At 53.7% G+C, this 25,552-nt stretch overlaps 1 protein-coding gene across 4 annotated transcripts in view; it reads right to left on the reverse strand.

Moving 5' to 3' along the window:
- DUSP8 (dual specificity phosphatase 8) overlaps nucleotides 1-17,107 on the reverse strand; it is a 40,856-nt gene extending 23,749 nt beyond the window's left edge. The window contains exons 1-2 of one of the 4 annotated variants that reach the window (XM_085062832.1): nucleotides 16,962-17,107; nucleotides 2,455-2,860 (exon numbers count right to left, since the gene is read on the reverse strand). In XM_085062832.1, coding sequence (XP_084918958.1) covers nucleotides 2,455-2,685 — 231 coding nt within the window. In that variant the 5' untranslated portion in view covers nucleotides 2,686-2,860; nucleotides 16,962-17,107. Of the gene's footprint in view, nucleotides 1-2,454; nucleotides 2,861-13,761; nucleotides 14,034-16,015; nucleotides 16,437-16,814; nucleotides 16,929-16,961 lie in introns of those variants that run through there. The other 3 variants (XM_085062835.1, XM_085062834.1, XM_085062833.1) reach the window with 3 other exon arrangements.
- Between the last annotated feature and the right edge of the window lie 8,445 nt (nucleotides 17,108-25,552).

Below are 25,552 nucleotides of genomic sequence, written 5' to 3' on the forward strand. Positions count from 1 at the left end.
AAAAAGAGATTTAGACAAATTCTCACATCCCCATCTGCACCTCCACGCAGGCAGAAGGAACAGAGCTGGAGGCCAGGTGGGATTTGCCCAAATACTTTGCCCTGTATCAGCCCCTGTCTCCTTCCCCAAAAGGCGAACACCACCCTTAGAACGGCCGGGGTGGGATGAGCAGGTTCAGCTCTCTTTGCTGGAGATGAGGAGGAGTGGGATGAGGCGAGGGCTCGGGGCTGCCCTTTGGCTGCCCGGGCAGCCCCGCGTCGCTGCCAGCCGCCTTTGTCTCGGCAGCCCCCGCCGGCCGGGAGCAGGAAACAGGAGGAGGGCGGGAGGCCCGTCAGGAGGAATAATGGGGCCGGACAATCGCGCTACTGATGTCACCCTTCCTGCCATCTGCTCCCCACGCCAGCCGTGCCCCCCGCCCCCTAGCCCCGGTGCGGGGAGCCAAGGGCAGAGCAGGGCTGGGGGTGTTGACCAGCGGTGGCAGTGGAGGCAGGGAAATGACACAGGGTATCGGAGGTGTAAACCAGCTTTCAGCATCCTCTTCTGAGGATCTGTGCACCTCGAGGCAGCAGACCATATTGATTTCTGGGAGTCCCAAAATAGAGTCATGACCCGAGTGACTGAAATGGGAGGCAGGGAGAAGGAGAAAGGGTGAGAAGAGAGTTCATCACCCCAAAATGCAAACACACAAATGCATGCACAGAAAGGCTTGGACACCCCGAGCCACAACCACCACCCCTGCTTTATGCCAGATGAGAATATGGCAATGATCCCCCTCAGTCCCACCCACTCCAGCTTCCCAGGACAAGTGGCTTAACCTCTCAAGGGTGTCCTGAAGCTTAATTAATTCCTGGGCTGCATGAGCTGTGAGAGCCAGCAAGCGGTGGGCATGGCAGGGGCTGTGCAGAGCAGCAGCAGTGGGGACATGCCTGCCCATGGATGCGCCAGGAGGGATTCCAGCCGTATCGAAAAGAAAGGCAAAAAGGAATTAAAGACGATGGCAACGCCTCTCTTCTCTTCCCCTGGCATCCCTGGTTATAATCACGTCCCCAGCCAGTACGTGGACCATTATGCAATGATCCAGGAGCAAGGAGAAAACGATCCTTCTGTGCTCCTGCTATGGGGACAGAGCAGGGAACGCCAGGAAGGACCAGCCGGCCCCTTTGGGAGCCCACTGCTCCGCTGCAGCTGGCGAGCTGCAGGTTTGCAGGCGGATGGCATCAGATGATGTTAACTCTTCCATGCCTCCCCCTTCCCTATCACCCTCCTCTTCTTCCTCCCGCTTGCGCATCGCTTTTTCTGCTGCTGCTGCCGCTCCACGTGACAGCGGCCACTGCAGAGGTGACCCTCGCCGGGAGGAGGGCGGCCGCTCAGCTCTCCTCGGAGCTTGCGAAAAACTGATTATTCTGCTTTATTCTCCAGGGGATTTAAGAGCAGCTAAAGCCGTTCAGGAATCAGTCTCCGCAATCCCCTCCAAATCGCCCAGCCCAGAGCATCACCGAAGCAGATTGGCGAGAGCCGGCCCCCCCGCACTGCCAGTCCCCTTGATCCCGCGGGGTGATGTCACCGGCAGCCAATGCGGGCAGCGGTGGCTTCTCGGGGTGGCGGAGGGGGGGACACGACGCAGATGGCTCCAGCTGGGCCCAGCATTTGATTAATCGCCTGAATTACCCTCGCTTTGCCATAAAATTACAAGGCGGGAGCGGGGGAACGGTGGGAGCGAACTGGCAGGAGGGCGGGCTGCGATGGCAAACCAGCCTTCGGATGGCGAGCCACCCTCGGGCTCGTCCCGCGACCACTCGTCCCGCGGGACCCAGCGGCGCAGCCCTCCGGCGGCATCTCGGCACCCACCGGCACAGCCCCTGGCAGCACCTCGGCGGAGGGCAGGACCAGCCCACGGCTCCACGGGGACAGCCCGCACTGCTCTGGCCGGGGCTCCAGCCCAGCTCCGTGGCTCAGAGCCACCTCTATTATTTAACCAGGAGCGATAGAGAGAGGAGCCTGGGAGAGATAATATGCCATGACACCGGATAAGAGCTTCTGGCGTCACAGGGGAGGAGGATTACATGTCCCTGAATGGAGTTAGAGATGACAGAGGGGAGGGGAAGAGTTTTTAGCAGGGGATTAAGTTTACAGCTCCAGGAAGGCTTTGGGGGGTTGTTTGCTGGCGTAAGACAAGTCCTAAGGCTGATATACCTGTTAGACTTGCTTGGGGAGGGCTCCTGGAGCAGGAAGCCACGTCAGTGGGGTGGGGGCAATGAGGTCCCTGAAGACAGCCCTGTGGCCAAATGAGCTCACACCAGCTCTCCAAAGGGTGTCAAAGAGATGCTGGCAGATACTGCAGTCAAGGGATGGAGGGGAAGGATCCACGTATTCCTATCCTTTAGGCCAGTCTGCATCCCACAAGAGAAGAGGGTGCGAGCATCCAGCAGGAAAGGTGAGGGTCAGATCCCTTACCTTCATCTTGGAGGCAGGCTGGATGAGCTCCGTGATGGAGACTTTGTCCTGCTGGAGCCTTCTCTTGACGAGCTTGGAGCAGCAGATGTTGACGGAGCTGAGGACGTGCCAGGAGTTGTACTCCACGAAGGAGCGGCTGTCGATGACCAGGGTGCCCTCTGCCCCGTTCCTCAGGAGGCTGGCCAGCTTCTTGGGGTCCATCACCTTGCGTGGGAGCCTGTCCCCAGCCATAACGGGCCAGTCCCCTCTGTGGCGAGCGGGGAGTGAGGGGTGGAAGGGCAGGGCAGGGACGCCAGCACCCGTCTCCCCAAGGGGAATGGGCGAGGGGTGAGGGGTGAGCAGGGCAGCACCCGTCCTATTCTCCTCACGCTGCTAATGCCCAGAATGCCAACTCATTGTGCTGAACCTGGAAAGAGAAGAAAGGAGACGACAACCCATCAGCTGGGCAGGATGACATCTGGATGTCTTCAGAAGAACCTAAGAGCGCAACAAGCCACACTTTCCAGGTGTGTTCTCCCAGCCTGCTGGCATGTGTGGCTCCAGAGCTGCCCAAGCCACAGGTTTTCTCTTTGTGTTTAATAGCCCTCAGTGGAACTTTCTTCCATGAATTTGTCTAATCGCTTTCTGAAGCCATGTCAACTTTTAATTCAACAGGCACAGTGGCCAGTGGCAGGGAGTAGAATGTGTTGCCAGTTACACTGAAGAAGTCCTACCCCTGGTTTGCTCCAAATCTGCTAACTGATGTCTCCTCTGGGTGACCCTTAAGACTCGCACCAGAAAAGGCCACATATGCCTGTTCCCTAATCTTCTCCACAGTTCTTACCACATTTAGACCTAATTTAAGGAGCTTTTCAGGTCAAAGCATCTACAAAGCCGCCAGTTACACAGACAGACACCTTTTGCCATGCTGGCCAGCCCCAGTGTGCCATGTTTGAGAGGCAGGCACATCAGGGACCTGCATGGGGCAAGATGTCACCTCCTTTCCCTATTCCCAGCCCAACAGCTCCTTGCACTCAATTTGCTTTTTCTGACCTCTGCCAAGCCCAGAGCTAATGGCTTCACAGAAGCAGCTTAGATCAGCTCTAAGGTTCTGCTGCTGCATGGTAAAAGCTTGTTTAGGACCCATCAGACACACCACCAAATCAGGTTTGCTCACTCATGTTCAGCACTTCACACTGGATTTCACCTGCCTGTTTATCAGAGCCTGCTCATGGGTATCTTTGCCAGCTTGCCTCCTGACAAGTCAAGTGAAGACAACTTCTCTTGGAAGACAAGAAGTCAAGCTGACCTTTACTCTTGTCTTCAAGAAACAGGCCAGGCATCAAGGCAGAGGTGCTGAGAAGCTGCACTTGGATTGAGACGGCCCAGGAGAGCCTTTTGCTTTTCTGCATCTAACTTGCACAGACACAGAAAGGGAGTTCATATACAGGAGTACTCTGCACACAAATACCCTGTGTTTCCACCTTAGGAGCTGGGGCGGGGGGGTTGACCCTGGTGCTCTTTGAGGTGAAGAACAAAATTCCTCCATGTCCAGCCCATGAGGTCTGCAAGAGCACTAGGCAGGCTAGGGAGCATTCAGCTCAGGGTGTCCTCTTAAGTTTTAATGGAACACGTCATTGCAGGCATGTTTTAATGGCATTAGGTTTTAATGCCACTGCAGTCATTCAGAAAATAAGCCTGGGCTACTACCAGGCTCCTCTATTCCTGCCAGACGGTGCTTTAGAGAACCCACAAGCTGCTTCATGGAAGCTTTAATGCATCTGAATTAGGAGGACTATGAATAACATGCCTGAAAAGGCCAGCGTAAAGATTTTCATTGACTTCTGCAGGATCAGGATTTGGTTCCTGGACTACAGGAGGCTTACGAGTCTCTCTGATCTGAGTAAGACAGCAGTTCCCATAAGCTCTTACACCTGCAGGCACCTACTGCAATGGTAGCTCCAGATACAAAAAAGATGCTTGAGTCCCACACACTACTGGGTGACATGACAGGAACCTCAGTTACCAGGCACCAAACCCGGAGGACACTGCCAGCTGGAAGGAAAAGGATGGAAAGCCACAGAATGTCAGGAGGGGAGTTCCCGCATTTGCTCTGGCTTGTGACTCCAGCATTAATAGCCCCAACTTCCCTGGATTACCAGACCTGCATCCCAAAGCAGGAGTAGATGTCCCAGGCTTCAGCCTCAGGATCCAAGCTCCCAACAGGAAGCCACATTAGGATGTACAGTACTTCTCTGCCCTTGTATCACACCCCTGCTGCCTCTGCCAACGTGTTAATACAAATTACGGGAGAGAAAAAAAACCCTAAAAGCTGCGGTAGTGACGGCCCCTCCTGGCACAAAGCATTTTGGCAGCCCCTGGCACCATGGCATCGCTGTCCCCGGCCCCACGGAGCGCTCTGCGGCTCCTCGCCACAACTCCAATTAGAGCAGCCCCCTCGGTGGGCGTCGGGCGGTCCCCCCGCTGCAGGAGCCCCGCTCCCCCCAGCTCTCCTCAGGGGGGCTTAAAAATTGAAACAGTTCTAATTAGGGGGTCTGAGGGGGAGCGAGGCTGGCTCCTGCTGGGATATGACACACCTCATTACGTCGCTACCGCCTTGCCAGAAGCCCCCCTGCTGGCCCTTGGCTATAGAGCCAGGGCACTCAGAGACGATGCAAATTAGCCAGCTTTTCCCCTGCGTCTTCCTTTCACACCCCACTCCCCAAATCACTTTCTGCCTCCCTTACCCATCAGGACACCAGGCTGTGAATGCTTCTTGGCTCTTCCAATTACATCCAAGAAATAAAAACGGAATACAAAGACTTGACAGACAAAAACTGTAGGATAATACTGTGGCAGAGGGATGAGTGAAGTGGGAGGAAGGAGTGATCCAACATTGCACAGTTCCTCTGGAGACAACATCGTATCCAATCTCCAGATACTGAGCAAGGGGTAAACTTTGGGGCTGTCAGACACAGAGGAGTCTAGGAAAGAGAACAGATCCTAATCACCTTATGACTCTAAAAGAAACTCACAAGAGGCCTTCACGAAGTTCCAGCAGATGACCAGAAGCTTGCGTGGAAGAGATTGGAGAAGACAGAGGTTTCCCAGGTCAGCTAATAATCGCCCTCCTGCAGAACATCCAGATAAACCTCTGTAGACACATGTGACACATCAAACAGGTCCCACTCCCAGCTCCACCCAAAAGGTGTGGGGGAAGGCAGGGCAAGGTTAGTCCATTCTCTCCCTCTTTCCTGTACAGGGGATGGAGTTGGCCAGCTCACTGTGGTCACAGGGAGCTCTAACCTTGGCATTAGAACCAAGACACGGCGACTTCTCTGCATATGTTTAGCCAGGTCAAAGGCAGACAAGCAACTTCTCTGATAGCAACCACAGGACATTTTGAAGTCAGACTGAGGGGTGGCGAGCTCATCCCCAGGTGCCAGCAGAGGCTATGAGAACTTCACAGTACCTCACAGGCTGTATGTGAGATGGTCTCTGAGAAGAATGAGCTGTCATGTCCCCATACCTGGGAAGACATGAGAAGGAGGGAGGATGTCTTTCTGCTTCTGCTCAGGTGGATCAGAGGGAAAACTGAAGGAAAAGGCTTAGCCATGGAGCACTGCTGAAGTAAGAAATCTCACCATGGTGAGAGGAGACCAGGGGAAAAGGTTAACCTGGAACCCAAATTAGGGTTTCAGAAACATAGCTGTGTTCCTCTCTTATCAGTTTATTAAAGCCATCTTAATCTTCTTGAGTGTTCCTGAAGAACATTATCATAATCCTTTAATCCCACCTCTCCCTGGAGTGCCTGTAATGAGGAGATGGGCACATGGCTTAGCTGAATGGGGACAACCAGCAGGAGAGGCCACACTGCAGCCAAGGGATAGAAAGATGGACAGAGATTAGCACAGGGCTGGGCCAACTGCCCACTCAATGGGACTCTGTCCCTGGTGTCACCTCCACAAATGCGTGTGACAGTGAGGGGAGCGGGCCACATGAGTCACAAGCATGGCAGAGATGCATACAGCAAGCCAGGCTAAAGGCAAGTGTTTGTAGTTTGACTTTCTTCTGGGCAGGCCAGTCAAGAGAGCAAGAAAACCCAGAACACACCTCAGCCTGAGTCTATCCATGTGGCATAAGAGACCACAGGAACTCATCCCTGTGCTGGCCCAACAAGGATCACCCAGATGGAGGCCACTTCCCTCAATTTCTCACCTTGCACAAGGCCCCCAGCTGAGAGATGTGACATGGGAAGGGCACAGATCTGGTTTCTCTTTCACTGGAGACATCAACAGTTAGGGCAGCAGGTCTCTACAGCAACCCCAAACCTCACTAATCAGTATGTCCTCCCTTTGAACCAAGCTAGTGTTGTGTCCTGGAGAGCTCTACCCTCCACAGGCAGCCCAGTGGAGGAGATGCTCCCCCCACTGCCAAGGCAGGCCAGCCTTGCTGCAGGAACACATCTCCATCATGCCAGCGAGACTGGAGCTAAAGCACACTCCCTGTGGTGCTCATCCCAGGAGCACACTCTTCTGGTGGGATCTCCACCTTGAGTTTAACAAGGGATAAGAGCACCACAGAGAAACACCTGCTCATTTCTTCCCAGAAATCTGAAAGCAGCCATTCCTGAAGAACTGCCATCTCCACCAGGGACTCACTCAGTGGCACTGACCTAAGTGATTTGGCTTTTCCCCCTGCAGACCTGGGGGCTGGGGGAAACAGCTGAGCTTTCTGAGCCCTGCACTGAGATACTGCCTGGTCAGGGCTCATCCATCCATCCATCCATCCATCCATCCATCCATGTCAGCCCTACCACAAGCCCTAGGCTTACTGCTGGGATGCTGGCAGGACCCCACCAGACCCCAGCACCCCAGACACTTACTGAGATGCAAAACGCAGCAGTTTTTCCAAGCCCCACACCCTTTTTCCTTCCTCATCCCCTCATTTCTTTCAAGTGCTTCAGCACTTAGCAAACTCCCCTCGGCTGGCTCATGCTGTTTGAGGGATTCCTAAATCACAGGACCATTACTAATTATTATTTTGCAGCAGCAATCAGGGACGCGGGGCTCATTAACAAGTTAGCACCTCTGGTTTCCCTGGAAACCTGCAGCTGCCAGGCAACGGCGGCTCTCCGGCCCGAGGCGATGCTACTGCAGCGCCTTCAGCTCATTCCCAGAAAGATGCTCAGGTCCTGCAGGGGTTGATGAACCCAGCTTGGCCAGTGGGATGAGGTTAGGAAACTCCAGGATGTGTCTCCTGCTCTACCCCATCTGCTGGAAACCTCAGCCCATCTTCCTGATCCTGTTCTGCCACTCACAGCATCATAAACTGCGCAGCGGCTCCTCCCTCCCAGCGAGCCATGCAGGCTTTCTCCAAGGGCGAGGAATTTGGAGCATAATGATTCCCCAGAGTAACAGTGGGACAAAGCTGTCAGGTGCCTGCAGCAGCCGTTTTGGAGGTGATGTAACCGATGACGATTTCTCAGCAGTTACTCAAGGTCCCTTTAAGAGGCAGCACAAAAGATTTCTCTGCTTGATGATGGAAAAATGGAGTGGGTTTTTTTTCCTTTGCTCCTTAAAAGGAGGCTGGGAAACACCACTAACCACATCCACTAACTCAGACACAAAATCTGCTTGTCCACCTTTCCCTAGTGAATCTCAGAGATGGGGAGGAACGACATCTCCCAAGCCCCAGCAGTATGAAGATCCAGGGGAGATGGCAATGACTTTTCTGCAGTCAGATAAGCCAAATTGAGATCCACTGCCCTGTTCTAACCCCTGACCCCCACATGGCCGACAAAGGACTCCCCCACAGCCTCATCCACACTGATCTTACAACCCCATCTTGGCTCCCTGCACACCCCAGGCACATTGCTCCTGGGACAAGAGCTCCTGCACATGCCACTCCATGCAGGGAGCACTTCAGGAAGGAGGGAAAGGGCACCATTCCCTTTTTCCCACAGCACATCACATGGAGGCAGCCATAGCACTTTTGCCAAGGGCTTCAAGCTTGCTGATCTCATGATTTCTTTAATTTTTTTTTCTCCTCCTTTCTATGCCGCAGCCTCCTTTCAATTCCTGTAGGCTGGAAGCAGCATGCCAGAGAGTGCTGCAAGGAGCTGTATGCAACCAAACAGCACCCACTCACCTCCCCACTTCTCCCACTGCCCTCTGCACCTGCACCCTGTGGTCCAGAAGGTGTTTTCCACCAGAGGATGTGGCTGAAGGGCCAGGATGTCCTTCAGCAAAATGCCAGATGGTGCACTCACACTGGACACGGGACGTGGCGTGAAGCCACAAGGCAGTGCTGGCATGGGGGTGCTCAGCCTTGGGTACATGGCTGGCAGCATGGGACAGCTCAGGGACGAAAGGAAAGGGGACAAGTTGTACCCAGCTGCAAGGGAATCTTTCCCATGCACTCCTAACCCCACAAGGCAGACTGGCTCTTCTGGTTGCAGTTCAGCCAAGCAAAGGGATCCCTCATCCTCTCCCACCACCTGATGTTGTGCCAGCAGCTTTGGACGGGTTATGACTGCAAATATAATAGCCTCCTAGCCTGTTTCCACCAGAAAAGTGCAGATTTATAGACTGGCCACTCCCAGAAAAATTTCTGACTGCAGTCATGGTGGTAAATTTGGAGATCCAGTCAGGAAAAGCCAATGGGGACAGCAGAGAAAGGAATTCAGCTGCAGTCTAAATGACAAGGGCAGTATCTCCTCCTCTTAGACTTGTGCTTTTAACCTGATCTATATGGTTTTCTCCTTTAGTACAAATACAAGCTTTCATTTTAATGCCTACAAAAGCCATGACCAAAGGTTATCCATGACCAGCCAGCCATTTAATCAGTGCCTTTGCCCATGCTGAGGATATTGCTCCCAAGCATGCTGCTTTCTAATACCAAAGCTATCCCATTTCTATTCTCACCCTGCCAAACCGAGAGCTGGCCACATTCTCATCGCAGAGCTAAAAGCACCTTCTGCTCTGAGCAGCTTGGCACACATCACAGAGGACATGTCATGCTGGAGAAGGGAAATCTAGTCCTGTTGATCTTCAAGGGCCCTTGTTCCCCACTGCCTGGCATCCCCACCATTTGCTGCATGACCCCAGGAGCCCAGCAGGCTTTTCCTGGGGATATGGTGCTACTTTGCCTTTTTACAACAAGAGCAGACAGAGGCAGCCCAGAAAGGTATGCAGTGAGATACTTCTGCAGGGCTGGTCTGGCTCTCTTGTCCTAAGACAACAAACACCATAAATACCTGCTGGGTGCATTTGCAGTCTCCTGGAGAAAGGGTCTCCAGGACCTGGGTCTTATTTTCCCACAACTCCTACACACCAAGTGAAAGAAAGCACAGGATTAAGCTGTGGTTCTTTATGGCTGCAGATAAACCCAGCATTTCACTTCTTAAGCACAATCCCCAGTGACAGGAACTTGTCCATCTCAGCAGAGCACTGGGGACAGTCAGTGTCATTACCCCTCCCATATTCCAATGACAAACAGGACCCCTGCCTCACTGAAGGATAATGATGTTGGTGCTTTTGGTCAGGTTGTCTGCAGTTTCTGGTGAGTACCACCGCAAACCGAGGTGCAGATCCCAGCACAGGTTTCCAAATAGCAGAAGCCAATGTCCACAGTTATGCCACCCTATGCCCACAAAACTGTGACTCTCCCTAGGAGATCCAGAATTCAATGCAAATGCAAGGGTCTGTGCTGGTTTGCTGTGGGATGAGACATTCCCCAGGGCAGCAAACACATTTTACAAGATTTTTCTGACCTGGTTCAAGGCTTGCTGAACTTCCTATTTACACACAATAGCCAAATTGCTCACAGGTTTGGGATGAATTAGCACATGTCAGCTCAGGTTCCACTTCCTACCACAACCCCAACGAGGAGACACCAGCTGAGTTTCGGAGGATTACCTTTATCTAGAAAAAACACAAAAGACAGGCTAAGCCCAAGCTGATGCTCCAACCCTACTCTTCTCCTTTTCCCTTGGGGGCCATGATTCATTACCAGCTGATTTTGCTCTTAATCTGAGGTGACACAGGGGTCAAACAAAGTGGTTTGCAGGTCTTCCTCCATCCTCACCACCCTGTCGAGCCACAGCTGGCTGGTCAGATGCCTCAGCTCTTTGTGTATGAAATCCTGCAGCCTGGCCTCCCAGCTGAGAGCTGCATATTGCAGCATTTTGTAACATGGGTCTTCTCTCTAAATCCATATTATCACTGCTATTGTGGGTGACAAACTACATGGACTCATTTGCTGGAGGAAATAGGCAGCAATATTCCCCTCACCAACTCCAGGCAGATGTTAAATATGGCGTATACATGTACTTTAACCCCAGTTTAAAAAAGCCCCAGAGATATATCATGACATCCACCCAGAGCTTAAACATCCTCCAACTCATCTCCAGGTCTCACTCAGCCCTGCTTCTGACCATGCAAGTGAAAGCTGTGGTGATGACACCGAGCATTGCCCCCTTTGGGCTGGCTGACCCCAAACTAAGGCCAGCCCAGTCACCCTCACCTTCCCACCTGTCCTGCTGGACTCTAACAGAGCTCAGTCTTATCTTTGCATCAGGTACTGCTGAATGAACCTTGCTCAGGTGCCAGACAAAGAGGCAGCCAAGCTCAAAGCAGAAGGGATTGCGAGGATGACACTGAATTAACAGGCATCAGCATTCAGCAAGCAAGCAGAGAACGCGCCGATCTATTTTTAATGGTACAATGAGAGTGCTTTACAAAAGGATGTGTCTGGGGAGATTCTGCCCAGTCAGAGATTTGCATTCGGGTTTTTTTGCAGCAGTCAACTTCCCTTGATGTGTGGGAGGCATTTTGTCTCTTCACCACCCCACAGAGCAATTCAGAGGGCCCTGGCTCAGTTTTGGCTGGAGGTTCATCCCTCTGGGTCACCTTTCTGCCCTGCTGCATCCTTCTGACTTTCCACCAGAAGGGCTGAACCTGAGGCGAGCAGCAGGTAGGGTGTAAAGGACAGCTCCAGGCTTGCTTGGCTTCTGGGTGTCAGCCCTGCTGAGCCAGCACAGCTGCTGGGGACATCTCTGTGAGGTCCCTTACAGCAGCAAAGTGGTTAACGTGGCTTTTCGTGGGCTAGCTCCAGTCAGCAGTGCTGGCACCCTCTCTGCACCAGCCCTCCACTCAACAGCCTCAAGTGCCAAGCGAGGCTCCGGCTGCGCCCGTCTGCTCCCCACGCAGGGCTGCCGGCCAAGGCAGATGAAGATGGCATGAATAACTCCACTCAAGCCACGGCTCAAGGAGGACCAGGCTGCCATCGCAAGTTTGGAAATGAGGGTTGTTAGAGGCAATGCAGAAACAATCAGATGTTGTAGATACTTCTTGGTTGCTTCTTTTCAGCAGCATGCCCCAGAGATGGATGGACCCTCTTTGTCTGGAGGGTCTGGATTTCAATGGGAGATGTGTGATTTACGCAGGCACAGGTTCACAGTGTGGAAAGGATTGACTTGCTCGATGCAAAAAAAAAACCCCTGCAATCCCCTAATAGACTGGAATTTCTCCCAGAGCTTCTGCTGCATCAGCTGAATTACCATGTGTTAGCTGTAGACAGCAGAGCTCCTCAAAGACCTAAATCCCTGATGAAAAGGCTCAAAAGAGGCGAGCTGAAAAGCCGGGATGCAGGCACACTGCGCACCTCCGTGCCGGATGAGTAATGTGGGTTGACAGAGACGGACCGGAAAGACGCACTGCATCATTAGCAGGGCTGGAGGACGTGGTGGAGGAGAGCATGCCAGGGTCATGCTGTCACTGGAATCTCCATACAGGATCAAAGCAGTGGTCCACCTCATTCATGTCCCCTCACCAGCACTGCCTAATAACAGGTATCCTACAAAAGCCTGGGAGAAGCAGGATGGTGGGTATTTATGGACTAGTCATGCAATAATTTAGGTTTAAAGGGACATCAGGAGTTCAGCTGGTCCAACCCCTCTCTCTCTTAAAGGAGAAGGAGCACCAACACCAGAACAGGTTGTCTTGCCCTTCTGGTCACCAAGTGACCTGCTCTCAGTCATCTGTGGACTCAGAAATAATGCTCCCCATAACTCAGCATGCAGAAACCATACACAGAGAGCCTTTTTTGCAAATTGCTACAGGGCCCTGAAGGACTCAGGAGGAATTCCTGAAGAACACAAGGTCTCTGGCCCAAAAGAAGGCTTTGTTTAAAAAAAATACAATGAAGGCAGACAAAACATGCACACACAGATCGGGGAACCACAAGTGCTTTCCACACAAAAAAAACAACATGGAAAAAGGCATGAGAGGACTGGAAAGAAAAGAGGGAATCGAAGAAGGATTTCCAACCCTAGATGGGAGCCTCTTAAGCAAGTTTCAGCTTAATGCACACAGTCACTGCATTTCTGTCCTGTTACTGCTCCCTGTTTACAACAGGAGACTCTATACTGGACCAGCTTCCAGCAAGCACCTCCAGGTTCTCCTCTAAACCCAGCCTAGGCTAGCACTTCACCTGTCTTCTGAAATGCTGGTCCTTCCAAGCTACCATGCAAACAATCCCTGTCACTTTGGGAAACTGAAGATCCAAAGCAGCAAAACCAACCCCACAGAAGCCCTGGGCAAAGCAAGGGAGGAAGCCTCCTGCACACCAGCCAAGATTATTTTGTCCAGTCGGGTCTAGAAGACCTCAGAGGAAGAGCCAAATAGCAGAGAGATGGAGCCAGCCATCCTACAGGAGCCATGGCAGTTGGCAGCATAGTCTGGGCAGAGCTCTGTGCCATGCACAGCCCCCCAGTGTGCCCCACCAGTCTTACTCTCCTTGCTTGAAGTGGAAATAGTTGAGAGCCAAAGGAGCCTCTTGGACAGCATGGACCCAAAGGTTTGGGGTAGAAAGTCTACAAATATCTCTTAGAAGAGTTAAGACTGTCTTCCTCTCAATGAACTCATGCTAAAGAGGAGACAGGGTGACCAAGGCACAGACTATGACCAGAGCTGGGTATGCTCTCAGCTGCTGGCCCACTTCTGGCAAAGCAGCTCTCCCGTGGGGACAAGACACATGACATGGTCTCCCCCTCCATCAGATGACCAGACAAAGCCATCACCAGGGTACACTTCACCACCCACTGTCCCTGCAGGAGCCTGCATTACCTGGCGTTGACAGCAGCCCCTGATGCCAGTAGTGCACAGTGTCTCGGCACAGTCAGTTTTTACCCTCCCTCACACTCCCCTGGCTGTGTTATAATCCTGCACACAAAAGTACACCCAGGTCTCCTGAGTAAGCTTGAGAAAATCTTGAGCAGAGAGCTTGTTTAGCTTCTTATCTGATGAATGCTCCCAGGCCACTCACCTCCCTTCCTCAGCCTGCCATAATTACGTCAGATGCCTCCTTCCCACTGGCATCAGGCAGGACAGGTGTATCTTCAGAGAAGAAATGTAAAGCTTGAAAAACAGGTTTTAAAACCCAGAGGGCATGGGGATGCAGAGGAGTGTTGAAGCTTTCCCCACAGGATGACTGCATTGCCGCTCTGGCTGCAGGAGTTTCTCTGCATAGCAGCAAGGAAAAGAGTGCAGTGAGACTCAGGGACCGTGAGCACCCGGGTGTTTCTGCAACCATCTCCCCCTTCACACTGCCATTAAACACATGGCAGAGGGCAAAAAGGCCTACAGACTCTCTCCCAGTGCAGCATCCTGGCTGTCCTGCTAGGATAGAGGAGTCAGTATCCACAAGCTCCTTGTCTTTATCACCTCCTTTCCACCAGACTCACCTTGCTGGCACTGTTTCAGTATGATGGCAGCGTCCTATGAGCCTGCACCATAAAGCAGGGCTGCCAACTGCTGGAGCACCTCCTTTTCCTCCTTCAATTCCTGATAGTGTGAACATGCTCTGCACCTAACTGTGCCCAGGGCTTTGGGAGCTGAGCTGCACACGAGAGAAATTAACCTCTGATCCCAAAGAACAGCCTTGTTTAAAGGCAAGGAAGCAAATCCAAAGAGGAAAACCACCTATAATACACCCCCTCTCCCTCATGTAGATTACAGCAGCTCGTGCAGAGGTAAGGGGTTGGGATGGAGTGGAGACTCACTCATATATTTGTGCCAAGAGAAGTCATTTCAGAAATCCACAGCCACAATGGAGGGGAGTTTCCAGCCTTCTGGGGAGTTTCCAGCCTTTGGGGATGTTTGCTGGGGGAGGACAGGGTTGCAAAGGAGAGCATCGAGTTTTCTCCCACCCTTTAAGATCCAATTTGGCAGCATGGGACAGACACTACTGCTTAGTCTCACCCAGCCCTCAGGGGTGTTTTCATAGTAAAAGTGACGTTGCATTTAATTTTAGGTGAATATAAGCTCTCCAAAGGCTCAGTGGCTTTCTCAGCAAGGTGCCTGGCACCCAGCAAAAACACACTGCAGATGAACACGGTGCAGTATTTGCAAGAATAATCTCCATGCAGAGTCCCCAGTGAATGCTCCTAAGGACTCTGACCACTGTGCTCAGCTCTCCCAAGCTTAGCTGAGGCTAGATTTTAAATAACAATGCTAGATCCAGGTTTTCCTTACCTTAAGGCTGAGCAGGGACAACTGAAAGCCATGTGAGGCAAATCTGCTGGGTTAGAAGACCTTCAGTGTGAGCTGCTGTCATCTCAGCTCGGAAACCTTCCAGCCTCAGGTTTGTGCCTCTCAATTGTTTTGCCAGTGGGCTGAGGGCAGAAATATCTACCTACTGCCACTGCAAAGAGACATCTGGGCATTCCTGTGCTGCTCACACTCTTGCCTGTCTGCTGTGGTCACAGCCATTTGGACAACCCTGCACATCTAAGCTCTGCCACTGTGGCTGTGCCAGGCAAAACTGGGGACAAGACACCTGCAAAGTCCTTGAGGGCATTTTAAAATCCCAAATACGCTATGGCCAGGAGGATTTTCTTGGTGCCACATCTTATTTCGTTTTGGGAGCTGTCACAAGAGAAATCAAAGCAAGTGCAGGAACCCCCATGCAGACCCAAACGCACAACAAACCTCTTCTGCAGAGAGTCCTTCCCGGCACGGATGCTCTCCGACAGCACAAGCAGAGGCACACAGAGCCAAGGCCAAACCCAAAAGCACCAATTCCTGCGCATCAAGTCCTTCGGAAAACAAAGCTCTCCGCAGCCGCGCTGGGGCGCGTAGGCAGCCGTGCCCCGAGCCTTTGCCTCAGCGCAGGAGGATGAGACAATGCGAGCGAACGTCAAACACCGCTCCACGGGCAAGCTGCTCTCAAGGTTATCATGGCCCCTGCACTGCCAGGCGCAATCCTCAGCGCTACCTGTTCGGGCTGCTCGGAAATCCCGACCCTTTCCTGTGGGAGAGGGGTCTGCCTTATTCCCTCAAATCAGAGGGAGATGGAACCTCTGGCAACCATTCCCAATGCATTCGTCATCGCCAGCTGCTTGGGACAGGGATGGTTTCTCCTACATATGCTTGTACAGCACCCAGCTTCCACCAGGAAGCTGTCGATATCTACCACAATATGAACGATAAACGCATCCATGACTAGAAAAATCCAAATATTCCTAACAGAACAGCACTGCACCGCGTTCTTCTTCCTAACGAAACGGCAAATTACTGACCTGTGCACAGAGCTCCCCCAATGCAAGCTGAAGCACTGACATCAGCTTTTGCTGTTGCTCAGGAATTTAATTCTGGGGGAGGAGAAAAGGGAGGGGGGAGCAGGAAGGAGAAGGAACTTATTTATCAATAAGGGAAATAACCAGGAATCTTTGAAAACAAACAACGCTCAGCACAGAAAGCAACATTTATCACTGTATAATGATTGAGGGTGCGTGGGGGGTGATCAATCGGTCCAGCCACATTAGGGGAGGTGGAAAGGATTATTTTAAACGAGCAGCTTAACTCATTAATCGCGAGCAGCGTTTTTGGAGCCGCCGCAGTGAAGTGTTGCATGAAAACCCCCGCTGCTGAACACATGCCGGCTTCGTTTAAACGCCAAGGACACAGGGCGACACTCCAAGCTCTTTCATCATCAGAAAAACCACAGCGCTGTTAACACCGGGTCCTCAAACACCAGCCCTCAGCCCCGCCAGAAAACCCTTCCACCCGCGCCCCCCAGCCCGGCAGGACAGCGGCTATTCCCCGGAGCTCCCCAAGCCCCCTCCTCACCTGCACCACGGCAGCCCGACCAGCGCACACCGCCAAGGCAGGGTGGGATTTCCAGCACCCCCCCGCCCCGAAAACCAGCGCAGCATCCCCGACATGCGCGGCCGCGGAGCGCCAGCCCCCCCCCCCTTTCCCCAATCCCCGCAGCGGGGCTGCTCCCTTCCCAGCCCCAGCACCGCACACACATTATCCTCCCTCGCACCAGTCCCCGCCGAGCGCTGTCCCTAGGTGCGCGCACAGACGCGCACATACACCGGCACATGCTGTCGCGCTGTCCGCCGCCTCAGGGCGCGATGCCGGCTCCGCTCCGCACACGCGGGCTCCCCTCCCCGCCTCCCCCGGGGCGCACGGGCCCGTCCCGCTCGGACACGGCGCGGACGCGGAGGGACGCGCACTGACCCGGCGCGGCGGGCGCGGGCGGCCGCCCCGCTCCGCGGACTGTCCGCTGGCGCGGCCGCTGCCGGCGCCGCAGGGCCCGCATGCCGCGGCGGGCGGGAGGGGGGCAGCCCGCTCCGCGCTGCTCCGCGCTGCTCCGCGCGCCGCCGGGAATGCGCCGGCGATGAGGTCATGCCTCGGGAGCGGGCGGGGGGGTGAGGGGAAAAGGGAAAAAAAAAAAAAAAAAAGGGAAAAAAAAGAGACAGCGTTGACGTCACCCGCAGCCAATCAGCGCGGGCGGCGCAGGGCAGGGTGACGTCAGCCCCGCGGGCGCGGAGCGGAGCGGCGCGGAGGGAGCGAGCGCTGCGCTCCCGGCCCGGCGCCCTGAGCGGCTGGGTGACGGGGAACCCGCGGGGAGAGCGGCCCGAGCGGCGAGCCGCTCCTGGGGTGACCCTCCGGGCCGCCCAGGGCCCCGGGACACCTCCGGAGCCGCGCTGCTCCTGGCAGAAAACGCGCTGCCGCGTATTTGTGGGTCAGGCGTGGTTCGCGGGCTGCCCTGTGTTGCGAGGTTGAGCCGGCAGCTCTCCCGCAGGTGAGGCCACCCCTGCCGCCTGTCAGCGCCCTGCGTGCTGAGCTGGGAGCAGCGGGACCCCCGCGGGACTCATTCCTGCCGGGGTGCCCAGGCTGGAGAAGGACAGGCACAGAGGCAGCGCGGTCTTGGAGGGTGGCATGGCGAAGTGTGACCAAAAAGCTGGGGGCTCAGGAGGAGCTTGACCCGCAGGTTGGCTCCTGGGCGCTCAGAGTGGGCTCACCCCCATCCTGCTGCGGGATGAGCAACTGGCCTGGTTACACGGCAGGGTTTTTTCTCTGCCCTTGGCCCTGGCCTGGCAGCTCCAGCTTAGAGAGGGATTAGGGTTTAGAAGCTTAGGTTTTGCTGGTGCTTAGGAAATGAAGGGAACCTTCCTCCCTGCCGATACGGATGCCGGATGTTTTAAAATTAACTCTCATCTCTCCAGACACGCGGCCGGCAGCTTGCTCTAGAAGAAGGTTGAGCTCCCGCAGTAACTAGCGGCAAAATCTTTCCCAGAAATGTCATTTCTCATAAAGTACCAGAGGTATAAAACCCTGGGATGCTAGAAAGTCTCACTCTCCCCATTGCATAAGCAACACCGAGTTCATGCCCTTCTACCGCAGAAAATCAGCTCACCCAAAACTGTCAGCAGGGAAGCTTTTACAAAACCAGGGCTATTCTACCTAAACTTGTGGGTTTTGGCCCAGTTATCACAATCAATGGCAAGGGAACACTTGGTCCTGGTGGGAGCTGGGGCAGGAGCATGACTGGCATGGCTGAAACGAAGCTTTTCCTGCTGATTTTCCTGCACAGTTCCCTTCCTGCAGCCTTGCAAAGCACCCTGACAGGGAAAAACTGAGAAAGACTTGTCTTGCCTCAGCTTCAGGCTTTTTCCTCCCCTATCCAACACTCCTTTTCAGGGGTAAAATAGGAAAAGAGAGGGAGAAAAGAATGGGTCTGAAAATCCCAAAACTTCCTCATAAAAGCTGTTATCCAGGCAGAGAGCCATGAGCTCACAAAGCCTGCTGAAGGAAGAGGATTTCAACAGATTTTTTCCAAACTCCAGTTAAAATCAATGTTTCCAATACTGAACCTGGCACATCACAGAAGAACATCACAGATCAGCTGTCGGGAAGGTTGCTCTCTGTCCATCCAGTGGCACGGCACAAGGGAGGAGAGTGGGAAGCAAATGGGAGAAGGATGTCAAGCTTTCAGCAGGCAAGGGATGGGGAGGTGATGAGGAAGAGGCAGAGGATGGGGTGTCCTGAGGGGCTGCCTTGGACTGTTTATTCCAGCAAGAGACCAAGCTGAGCATCCTCTTGAGCCTTCAGCGCTGGCAACCTCTCCTCAGCTAATCCATGGACCCCCCTGCTGCAGCCCGGGATGATGAGGACACAGGAGACTTGACCCACACAAAATCCCCATTGGGAGCCAACAGGAGCTGCTCCAGCAGGGCTGGGGACCAGTTGGACACGGGTTCTCACAGCCATGGGAGAGGCTCCAGCCCACGAGCCCTGCATCTCTCCCACGCCCACTGCTTCTGCACGAGGCGCTGCAGCCAAGAGCCTGGTGGGGAGAAACCAAAACAAATGATTCACTGCTGCTAAACTGCTCCCGGGATCACAGGGGCCAGGAGCAGGCAGTGACAGAGGCTTGCAAAACCTCACCTGCCTCTCAAAGCTGGGAGCTAACCCTGTTTAGATCCCAATCCTGCTCAACTTGATATTCTGGCATTAGGCTACATGGAAGTGGGCAGCCAGCCTGAGTGAGGGCAGCGCTGCAGGCACACCTGGCCAGCTCTGGGTGGCTCGGGTCATCCCTATTACCCCCATTTTCCCCAGGGGAAATTAAGCCGGGAGAGCCAGGGCAATGCTGTAATGGTCAGGCAGGCAGAACAAAGCAGCCTCGTCTCTAAGCTCCATCTACCAGATGTGAATCTATTGTTTCAGCCCCAGGGCCATCACAGCCCCCTCTCCATCACAGCCATCATCAGCTGAGCAAAAATTACACAGCAAGTTCCTTATTGCTACAGAAAAGCGCTTTGTTTCAGGTAAAGCACTTAAAAAATAATTCACCCCACTCTGGTTTTTCCTCTTTCCCAGATTTCAGGCACATCCAAAGATGGATTGCATCCCAAATGCAAGTATGCAATACATGTTTCAAATGCAAGTTACACTTGTACACGTAATAGATCTTGCTAAAACGTTTCCAAGCCCCCTAATTGCCATGGCCAGCCAAGTGCAGAAGAGCACAGCAGAGCTTCCTGCATGCATCGTGCAGGGATTAAAATCAGAACCCGATCATGAAGGAAACTAAAACTAGGAAAAAGGAATTGCTGCCTAACAAACTTTCTTATCCACCAAAAAGGAGAGACTTTCTTTAACCTGCAGTTTCTTTAAATGGCCAAATAAGTATTTTTTTAACCTATCTTGGTTTTTGAGGTGCAGTTCCTCAGACCACTGGCTGAGCCAGCCTCCCATCACCCTCGATCAGCAGGGCTGGCTGTGGCACAGGACACTATGTTCCCACTGCAGGCGGTATTGGCACCTCAAAACTGATAGCTGAGGCCAGAGCCAACCCTTGGGCTGACATGGCTCTGCCTATTCCAGGCTTGGTTTGTTCCACCACATGTGTGCCTGTCACCCTTGTGATGCCCTGGACTGGGGCACAACATGGTGCTGGAGGAAGAGGCTTGTCAGGCTTTGTATCTCCCTGATCTGTAAAGAAATGTATTGACTACGGTGAACTCTGCATCACCTTTAAGAAGGGCATCACTCCCCTCTTTGGCACCTGCCCAGGTTCTCCCCAGCTCTCCCACCTCACCAGATCCCTGTGCACGCCACCTTCTTCCTGCAAAGCCCAAAATGGTGTCACTCAGTGAAGAGAGCTGTCGTGCTTGAGCAGGCAAAAGGCACTTGCAGCATCACCAGGCAGGTGTGTTTGTCACACGGGGGCTGCCCTGGATCTGTCTCCATTTTCCTGATAGGAGTATCTTCCTGTGTGCAGCGTGGCTCAGCCCTCACAGCGTGCAGAGCTGTGCATGCACGTCGCAAGAGCAGCTACTGTGCAATTAATCGCAGAAGGAGCAGGCTGGAGGGCTGCTTGCTGTGCCATTCAGCTCAGCACATGCTGCAGGAGCATTCATTCTGTAGCTCTCACTGTGCCGCGAGGCGCTCCTGCCAAAGGGAAAAAGGAAAAGTAAACCATCATGCACTGAATAAATTCCCTCTGCTTCCCTCTGCCCCAAACATATTGGAGGAAAGCTGGGCAGGAGCATGGAGATGTGCCAAATGCTGGGCATGATTGCTGAGCACTGGCATGATGGGTCAAAGTCAGGGGATGGGATGGGATGGGAGGGGTGGAGGAGCAGGACCTTTGCACTGGCACGAAGCTATCACGACAGAGGAGCTGAGGCTGGCAGCAGCAACCAAGCTGCACGGAGGCTTTACAGTAACACCCCTCAGGTGCAGGAAGAGTTCTTTGCCCCCAGTGCCGAAATGGAGTGCTGTGTTGGCCCACATTAAGACTTGCCATGGGTAGTGAGGGTAGATGAGGGGCTTAGAAGCTTAGATGTGCCTAGAAGCTGTCCAGGGTCATATTCACCCCTCTGAAGGCAGAGGGAAAGGGACAAGAGAGAGGACAGGGACAGGGGAATGGGAGGGAAACCAAAGGGGTTCATTTTAGTATATCCAGGTCTTAAAAAATAATCACTGTCCAATGCTCTGGGACAAGACATGGTCTTTCTTTTCAGTACGTGAATTGGGGTTGGGAAAAACATTATCCTGGGCCAGAAAGCAGCACGGAGCTAGGCTCCATGCAAGGGTCTGTCAGGTCCAGACCCTTTCTCTCTACCGTTGTGCTGGTTTTTGTTAGGCTGCTCACCAGTTGCTAGGGTTTTTTTTGTTTTGCTTCAATCATTTTCACTGATGAGAGCATCTGCTGCCATCTGTGCCTCCCCCTCCTCCCCCCGGCAGGGCTGTGCACCGCCATCGTCTGCCTGCAGAGCTCTTCACTGTCTAACCTGCACACGGATGAGGGGATGGACAGGAGGGAAGAGGCAGCTCCATCAGCGCCCTGCTCTTCCCCGTGTCTGCTGACCATATCTGGGCACTGCTGATTGTACCCATCACAGGATACCCACAGTGCCAAGGTCCCAGAACCTGATGGCTCTAATTGAGGCTGCAGTTCCTCCTCTGAGAAGCCATCAAGCCATGAGAGAGTGTTGGAGGGGAAATCAGAGATGAAAGGGCTTTGGTAAGGTCATCCAGGGCTTCAGCACATGGGTGGGAAGGGAGGTGAGGTTGCTGCTTGCTGGCAGTGTGACTCTGCCTCCTGGCCCATGGAATGCCTGGGAAGCAGGGTTGTGATGCTACAGCGTAGTCTGCCTTTGCTGGTGGATTACACACCGCACAGCAGAATAGAGGTTGCCATTTGCATCTCTCTCTGACTGTTAATTTGGGTATCCAGGGTGAGGGCTGCTCCAGGCCTGACTCACCATGCATGCCTGGCAGCTCATCCCAGGCAGAGGAACTGTTGGATGTCAACACTGAGCCGGGAGGTCCTTACCTGAATGAGCTCCATCTCATGTTTATTCCTGCCAGCCCATAGATAAAGAAGAATTGCGGGGTGGCATTTACCAGCCAAACCCAAACCAGTTCATCCCGGCTAGGACTCGATGCGCTGCTGCCTGCAAACTGGCTCGGTGGCATTCGCGCAGAGGTGGCATCCCCGAGCCCTGCGTGGCAGCGGGGGCAGAGGCTCGGGTGAGCGCCGGGACTTGCGTAAGCACGGCAGGGTTTGCTCACAAGGCTCTGCCTGGCTCCCAGCCACCTTTGCCTGCCAGCGTGGAGGATACAAGTGTACCGGCGCCCGGAGCCTCCCCTGCCGCACACATCCCGGCTGGCACGGAGAGGCACATCCCTGCGCAGGGCTGGGGACCCGCTCCTGGCTGCTTTTAGGAGCCACCCTGAGCTCACAACCGCTTCTTGCACAAGCCGGCGCTTGCCCTGTGCAGAGGCTCACAACTCCGCGGCGCTGCTCGGGGCGGGGAGTGCCGGGGCAGCGCGGCCGGACCTGCGCTCCTTGCTGGGGGCAGAGCGCCCGGCGCCGAGATGGGCGGTGCGCTGCCGGCTGCGCTGCAGCGGTGAGAGAGAGCCCTCTGCCTGCCTCCCGCAGCCTGGCAGCTCCAGCTCGGCTCGGACACCCCTCTCCCTGCCTCCCTGACCTCCTCCTGGGTGCTGGCGCTGTCCTCAGGGTCCCCCCTCAGGCATTTCATCGCGGGGCTGGACGAGCCCCGTCCCGCAGCATCTCTTCCCCGGACGAGGGTGCGCCTCACCAGCCTCGGTGGCCTTTTTCCAGGCTCACCCCAAACGCCTATCAGCTGCCAGGGGCACAAAGACAGCACAGGTGTCTTAGACGCAATTGCACGATGTCGCCTAACAGGGAACAATCGCTCCCCCCGAGCTAAACAAAAAGCAAAAAGCAACCCTCGTCAAGCTGTCAGTCTCAGTTTCCCGAAGGAATACAATTAAATCTTTAAATGGCAACGTGACCGTCAGCTCTTCCCCATCTCAAAAGATGCTTCTCAAGCTGCGTTCGGCTGTTCCTCCCTTCCACCCCCTCCCCACAGTTCTCCCTCCCGCCGCGGAGTGCAACAGAGGCTGCGGCTTCGCAGCCAAAAAAAGTGCGATTTGGAGAGCGCGGCGCGACGTTGTGAGTGGCAGAAGTGAAAAGGCAGAGAAGCAACTCTTGAAAGCCTGCCTTCTGCCGCGGCGGGTGGCAGCCTTGGCAAAACCTGAACTTCCAGAATTTTCTTGCAAAATTAAAAAAAAAAAAAAAGGCAATTAGAGGACCTGCCGGATTTGGCTGCTGCTTTTCTTTCCCTTGTTCCCTCAAAATGAAAAAAGTTCTTTCTTTCACTTAACAGCACAGTTGGTGCAATCTGGGATGTACTTGCCTGACAGTATATGGGGATGTAGTTTTGCTGTCTCAATTTGGGAGTCCCTGACACTGACGAGATGAAAAATGAATGCTTAATACCTTGATGCTGCTGCACTTGGAAGACCCATGCATGAATATTTTTTTTCCCTCCTAAACAAGCTTGGAAATCTATGTGTCCCCCTTATTTCCCCCATTTTGGCAGTGCTGTGGGTTTGGAGGGACTCCATTAAAATGAAGGGGAGACACTAAGAGAGAGGAAGGGAGAGCACAGGAGCTTTGCTGTCTCCCATCCCGGAGGTGCAGGTGGAACCGAGGTGAGGGCTGTGGTGGAACTGAGCATCTGCTGGGGTCAGTCATCCCATCCTCCAGGCACAGGGTTACTGCATCCTTCTTGCTACCCTGTTCTTGTCTGTGGCAGGTCTGGGTGGACCTCCAACCTGCTGCAGCACAGCAATTTCACCTCCTAGAACGTGGGTGACAAACAACAAATATGATGGCTACTAACAATAGCCCTCCCTCTCCATCTCTGATGGTTTATACATGCAAAAAATGCTGCCGAGTCAGTTCAATATTCCCCCTGGTTCATTAAACTAGCATCCATTTTCCTGCAGATAAGATGGTCCTTCAGGGGAAGCTATGATGATAACTCATTTGTCACACTTGTTAAATGTAAAAAAGGCTGGCTTTGGGTCACTTCCAGTTTTGTGTCAGCTCTGCCTTTATCTGAGCAGCCCCGTGCCTGCATGCCAAGCAGCGCGGCTCTCTCCTGTGTAGCACAGGAGATGGGGACAGTGGCATTGTCCCTGCAAGATTTCATAGAGCTGGGGGTGGTCTCTGAGTGCAAAAGCACATGCAGTGTGGCTCACACGAGTCCCATCTCATGAAAGGAACCCAGTCATTATTGCAAGAGATGCCAAGACACGGGTCCCACAGGGATCTAAGCCTGCAGCTTGGAACCCCTGGCACTGCCCACATGGTGACCCTGTCTGTTATCCCCCAAGCCCATCCAGCTGTGCTTGTGTTTGGGCTGCAAAGCTTGAGAGGTGTGATGGGGAAGAATACCAAGCCAAGACCTTGGACACAGCCAATGTGAGCTTGGTGCAGGTACAGGGGGAGGGAAAAGGGGATACAACCTCATCTCTGTGCCTCTACTAACCTCAGAGGATCCTGAGATGGCTGGTCTGGGTCTTGCCTAAGGTAGCACTGTCCCAGTGGGATATAATTTGCTCCAATTACCAGGTGCCAGTTCAGGGTGGCTGCAATGTGAGTCATTTTGGCTGTACCCTCTTTGGGGGCATTGCCATTGTGACAGGCCACCTCCTACCTCTGCCTGGGACAAAGACTGCCTATAGCTCTACATATGTTAGAATGGAAACACCAATGATCCCTCAGGTCTTGCTTCAGGGAAGGTAGCAAGAAGCATCCAAGAGAGGCTGGGAAGAGTATTGACCTCTGGATGAGTGAACATAGAGATGTCAATGGCTGAGACACTTTCAGGGCACCATACAGTGCACTGCCAACCCAAACTGTTGCAAAACAGCCCCCTGATCTGGTCTGGTGTGGAAATGCTCTCCGGTGAGTGGAGACCAGGAAGGACTGCAGGTTTTTCTGCCCATAGCTCCCCCTATAAATGAAGCCCAGACAGGGTGTAAGGTGTGGAGACCTGAGCAGGAAGGATGTGACACCTCATGAGGCTTTAAGGGAAGTGTTTTCATGATCCGTCCCCACATCTCACTATGGCACATCCCTCACTGAGCACAGCCCAGAGACAGCCCGCTGATTTAACCATGCACTCAGCAGATGATGAAGTGTCCCATGACAGCCTGTCTGCATTTCCCATCTCTTGCTTCACCTTTGCTTTCAGGGTGGTGCAAAGGTTGATCCTGATGCCCTCTCCCGGCTCCATGGCCGGTCTGCAGAGATTGGTGTCCCTTGGCATGAGGTCATCTGACAGCTGGAAAAAGATGAGGCAGCTATGGCATATGAGATGAGATGAAGGGTCAGAGGGGCTGATAGGCTGTATTTTAGTCCTGGTCTTGCCATTCATTTATGGGTGTTTTCAAGTCAGGGTGTGTTGACTTGCAGCAGCGCAGGCAGCCGCAGG

Source organism: Lichenostomus cassidix, chromosome 5 (assembly GCF_008360975.1).
Source record: "Lichenostomus cassidix isolate B80296 chromosome 5, HeHo_3.0, whole genome shotgun sequence".
Classification (NCBI taxonomy): Eukaryota; Metazoa; Chordata; class Aves; order Passeriformes; family Meliphagidae; genus Lichenostomus; species Lichenostomus cassidix.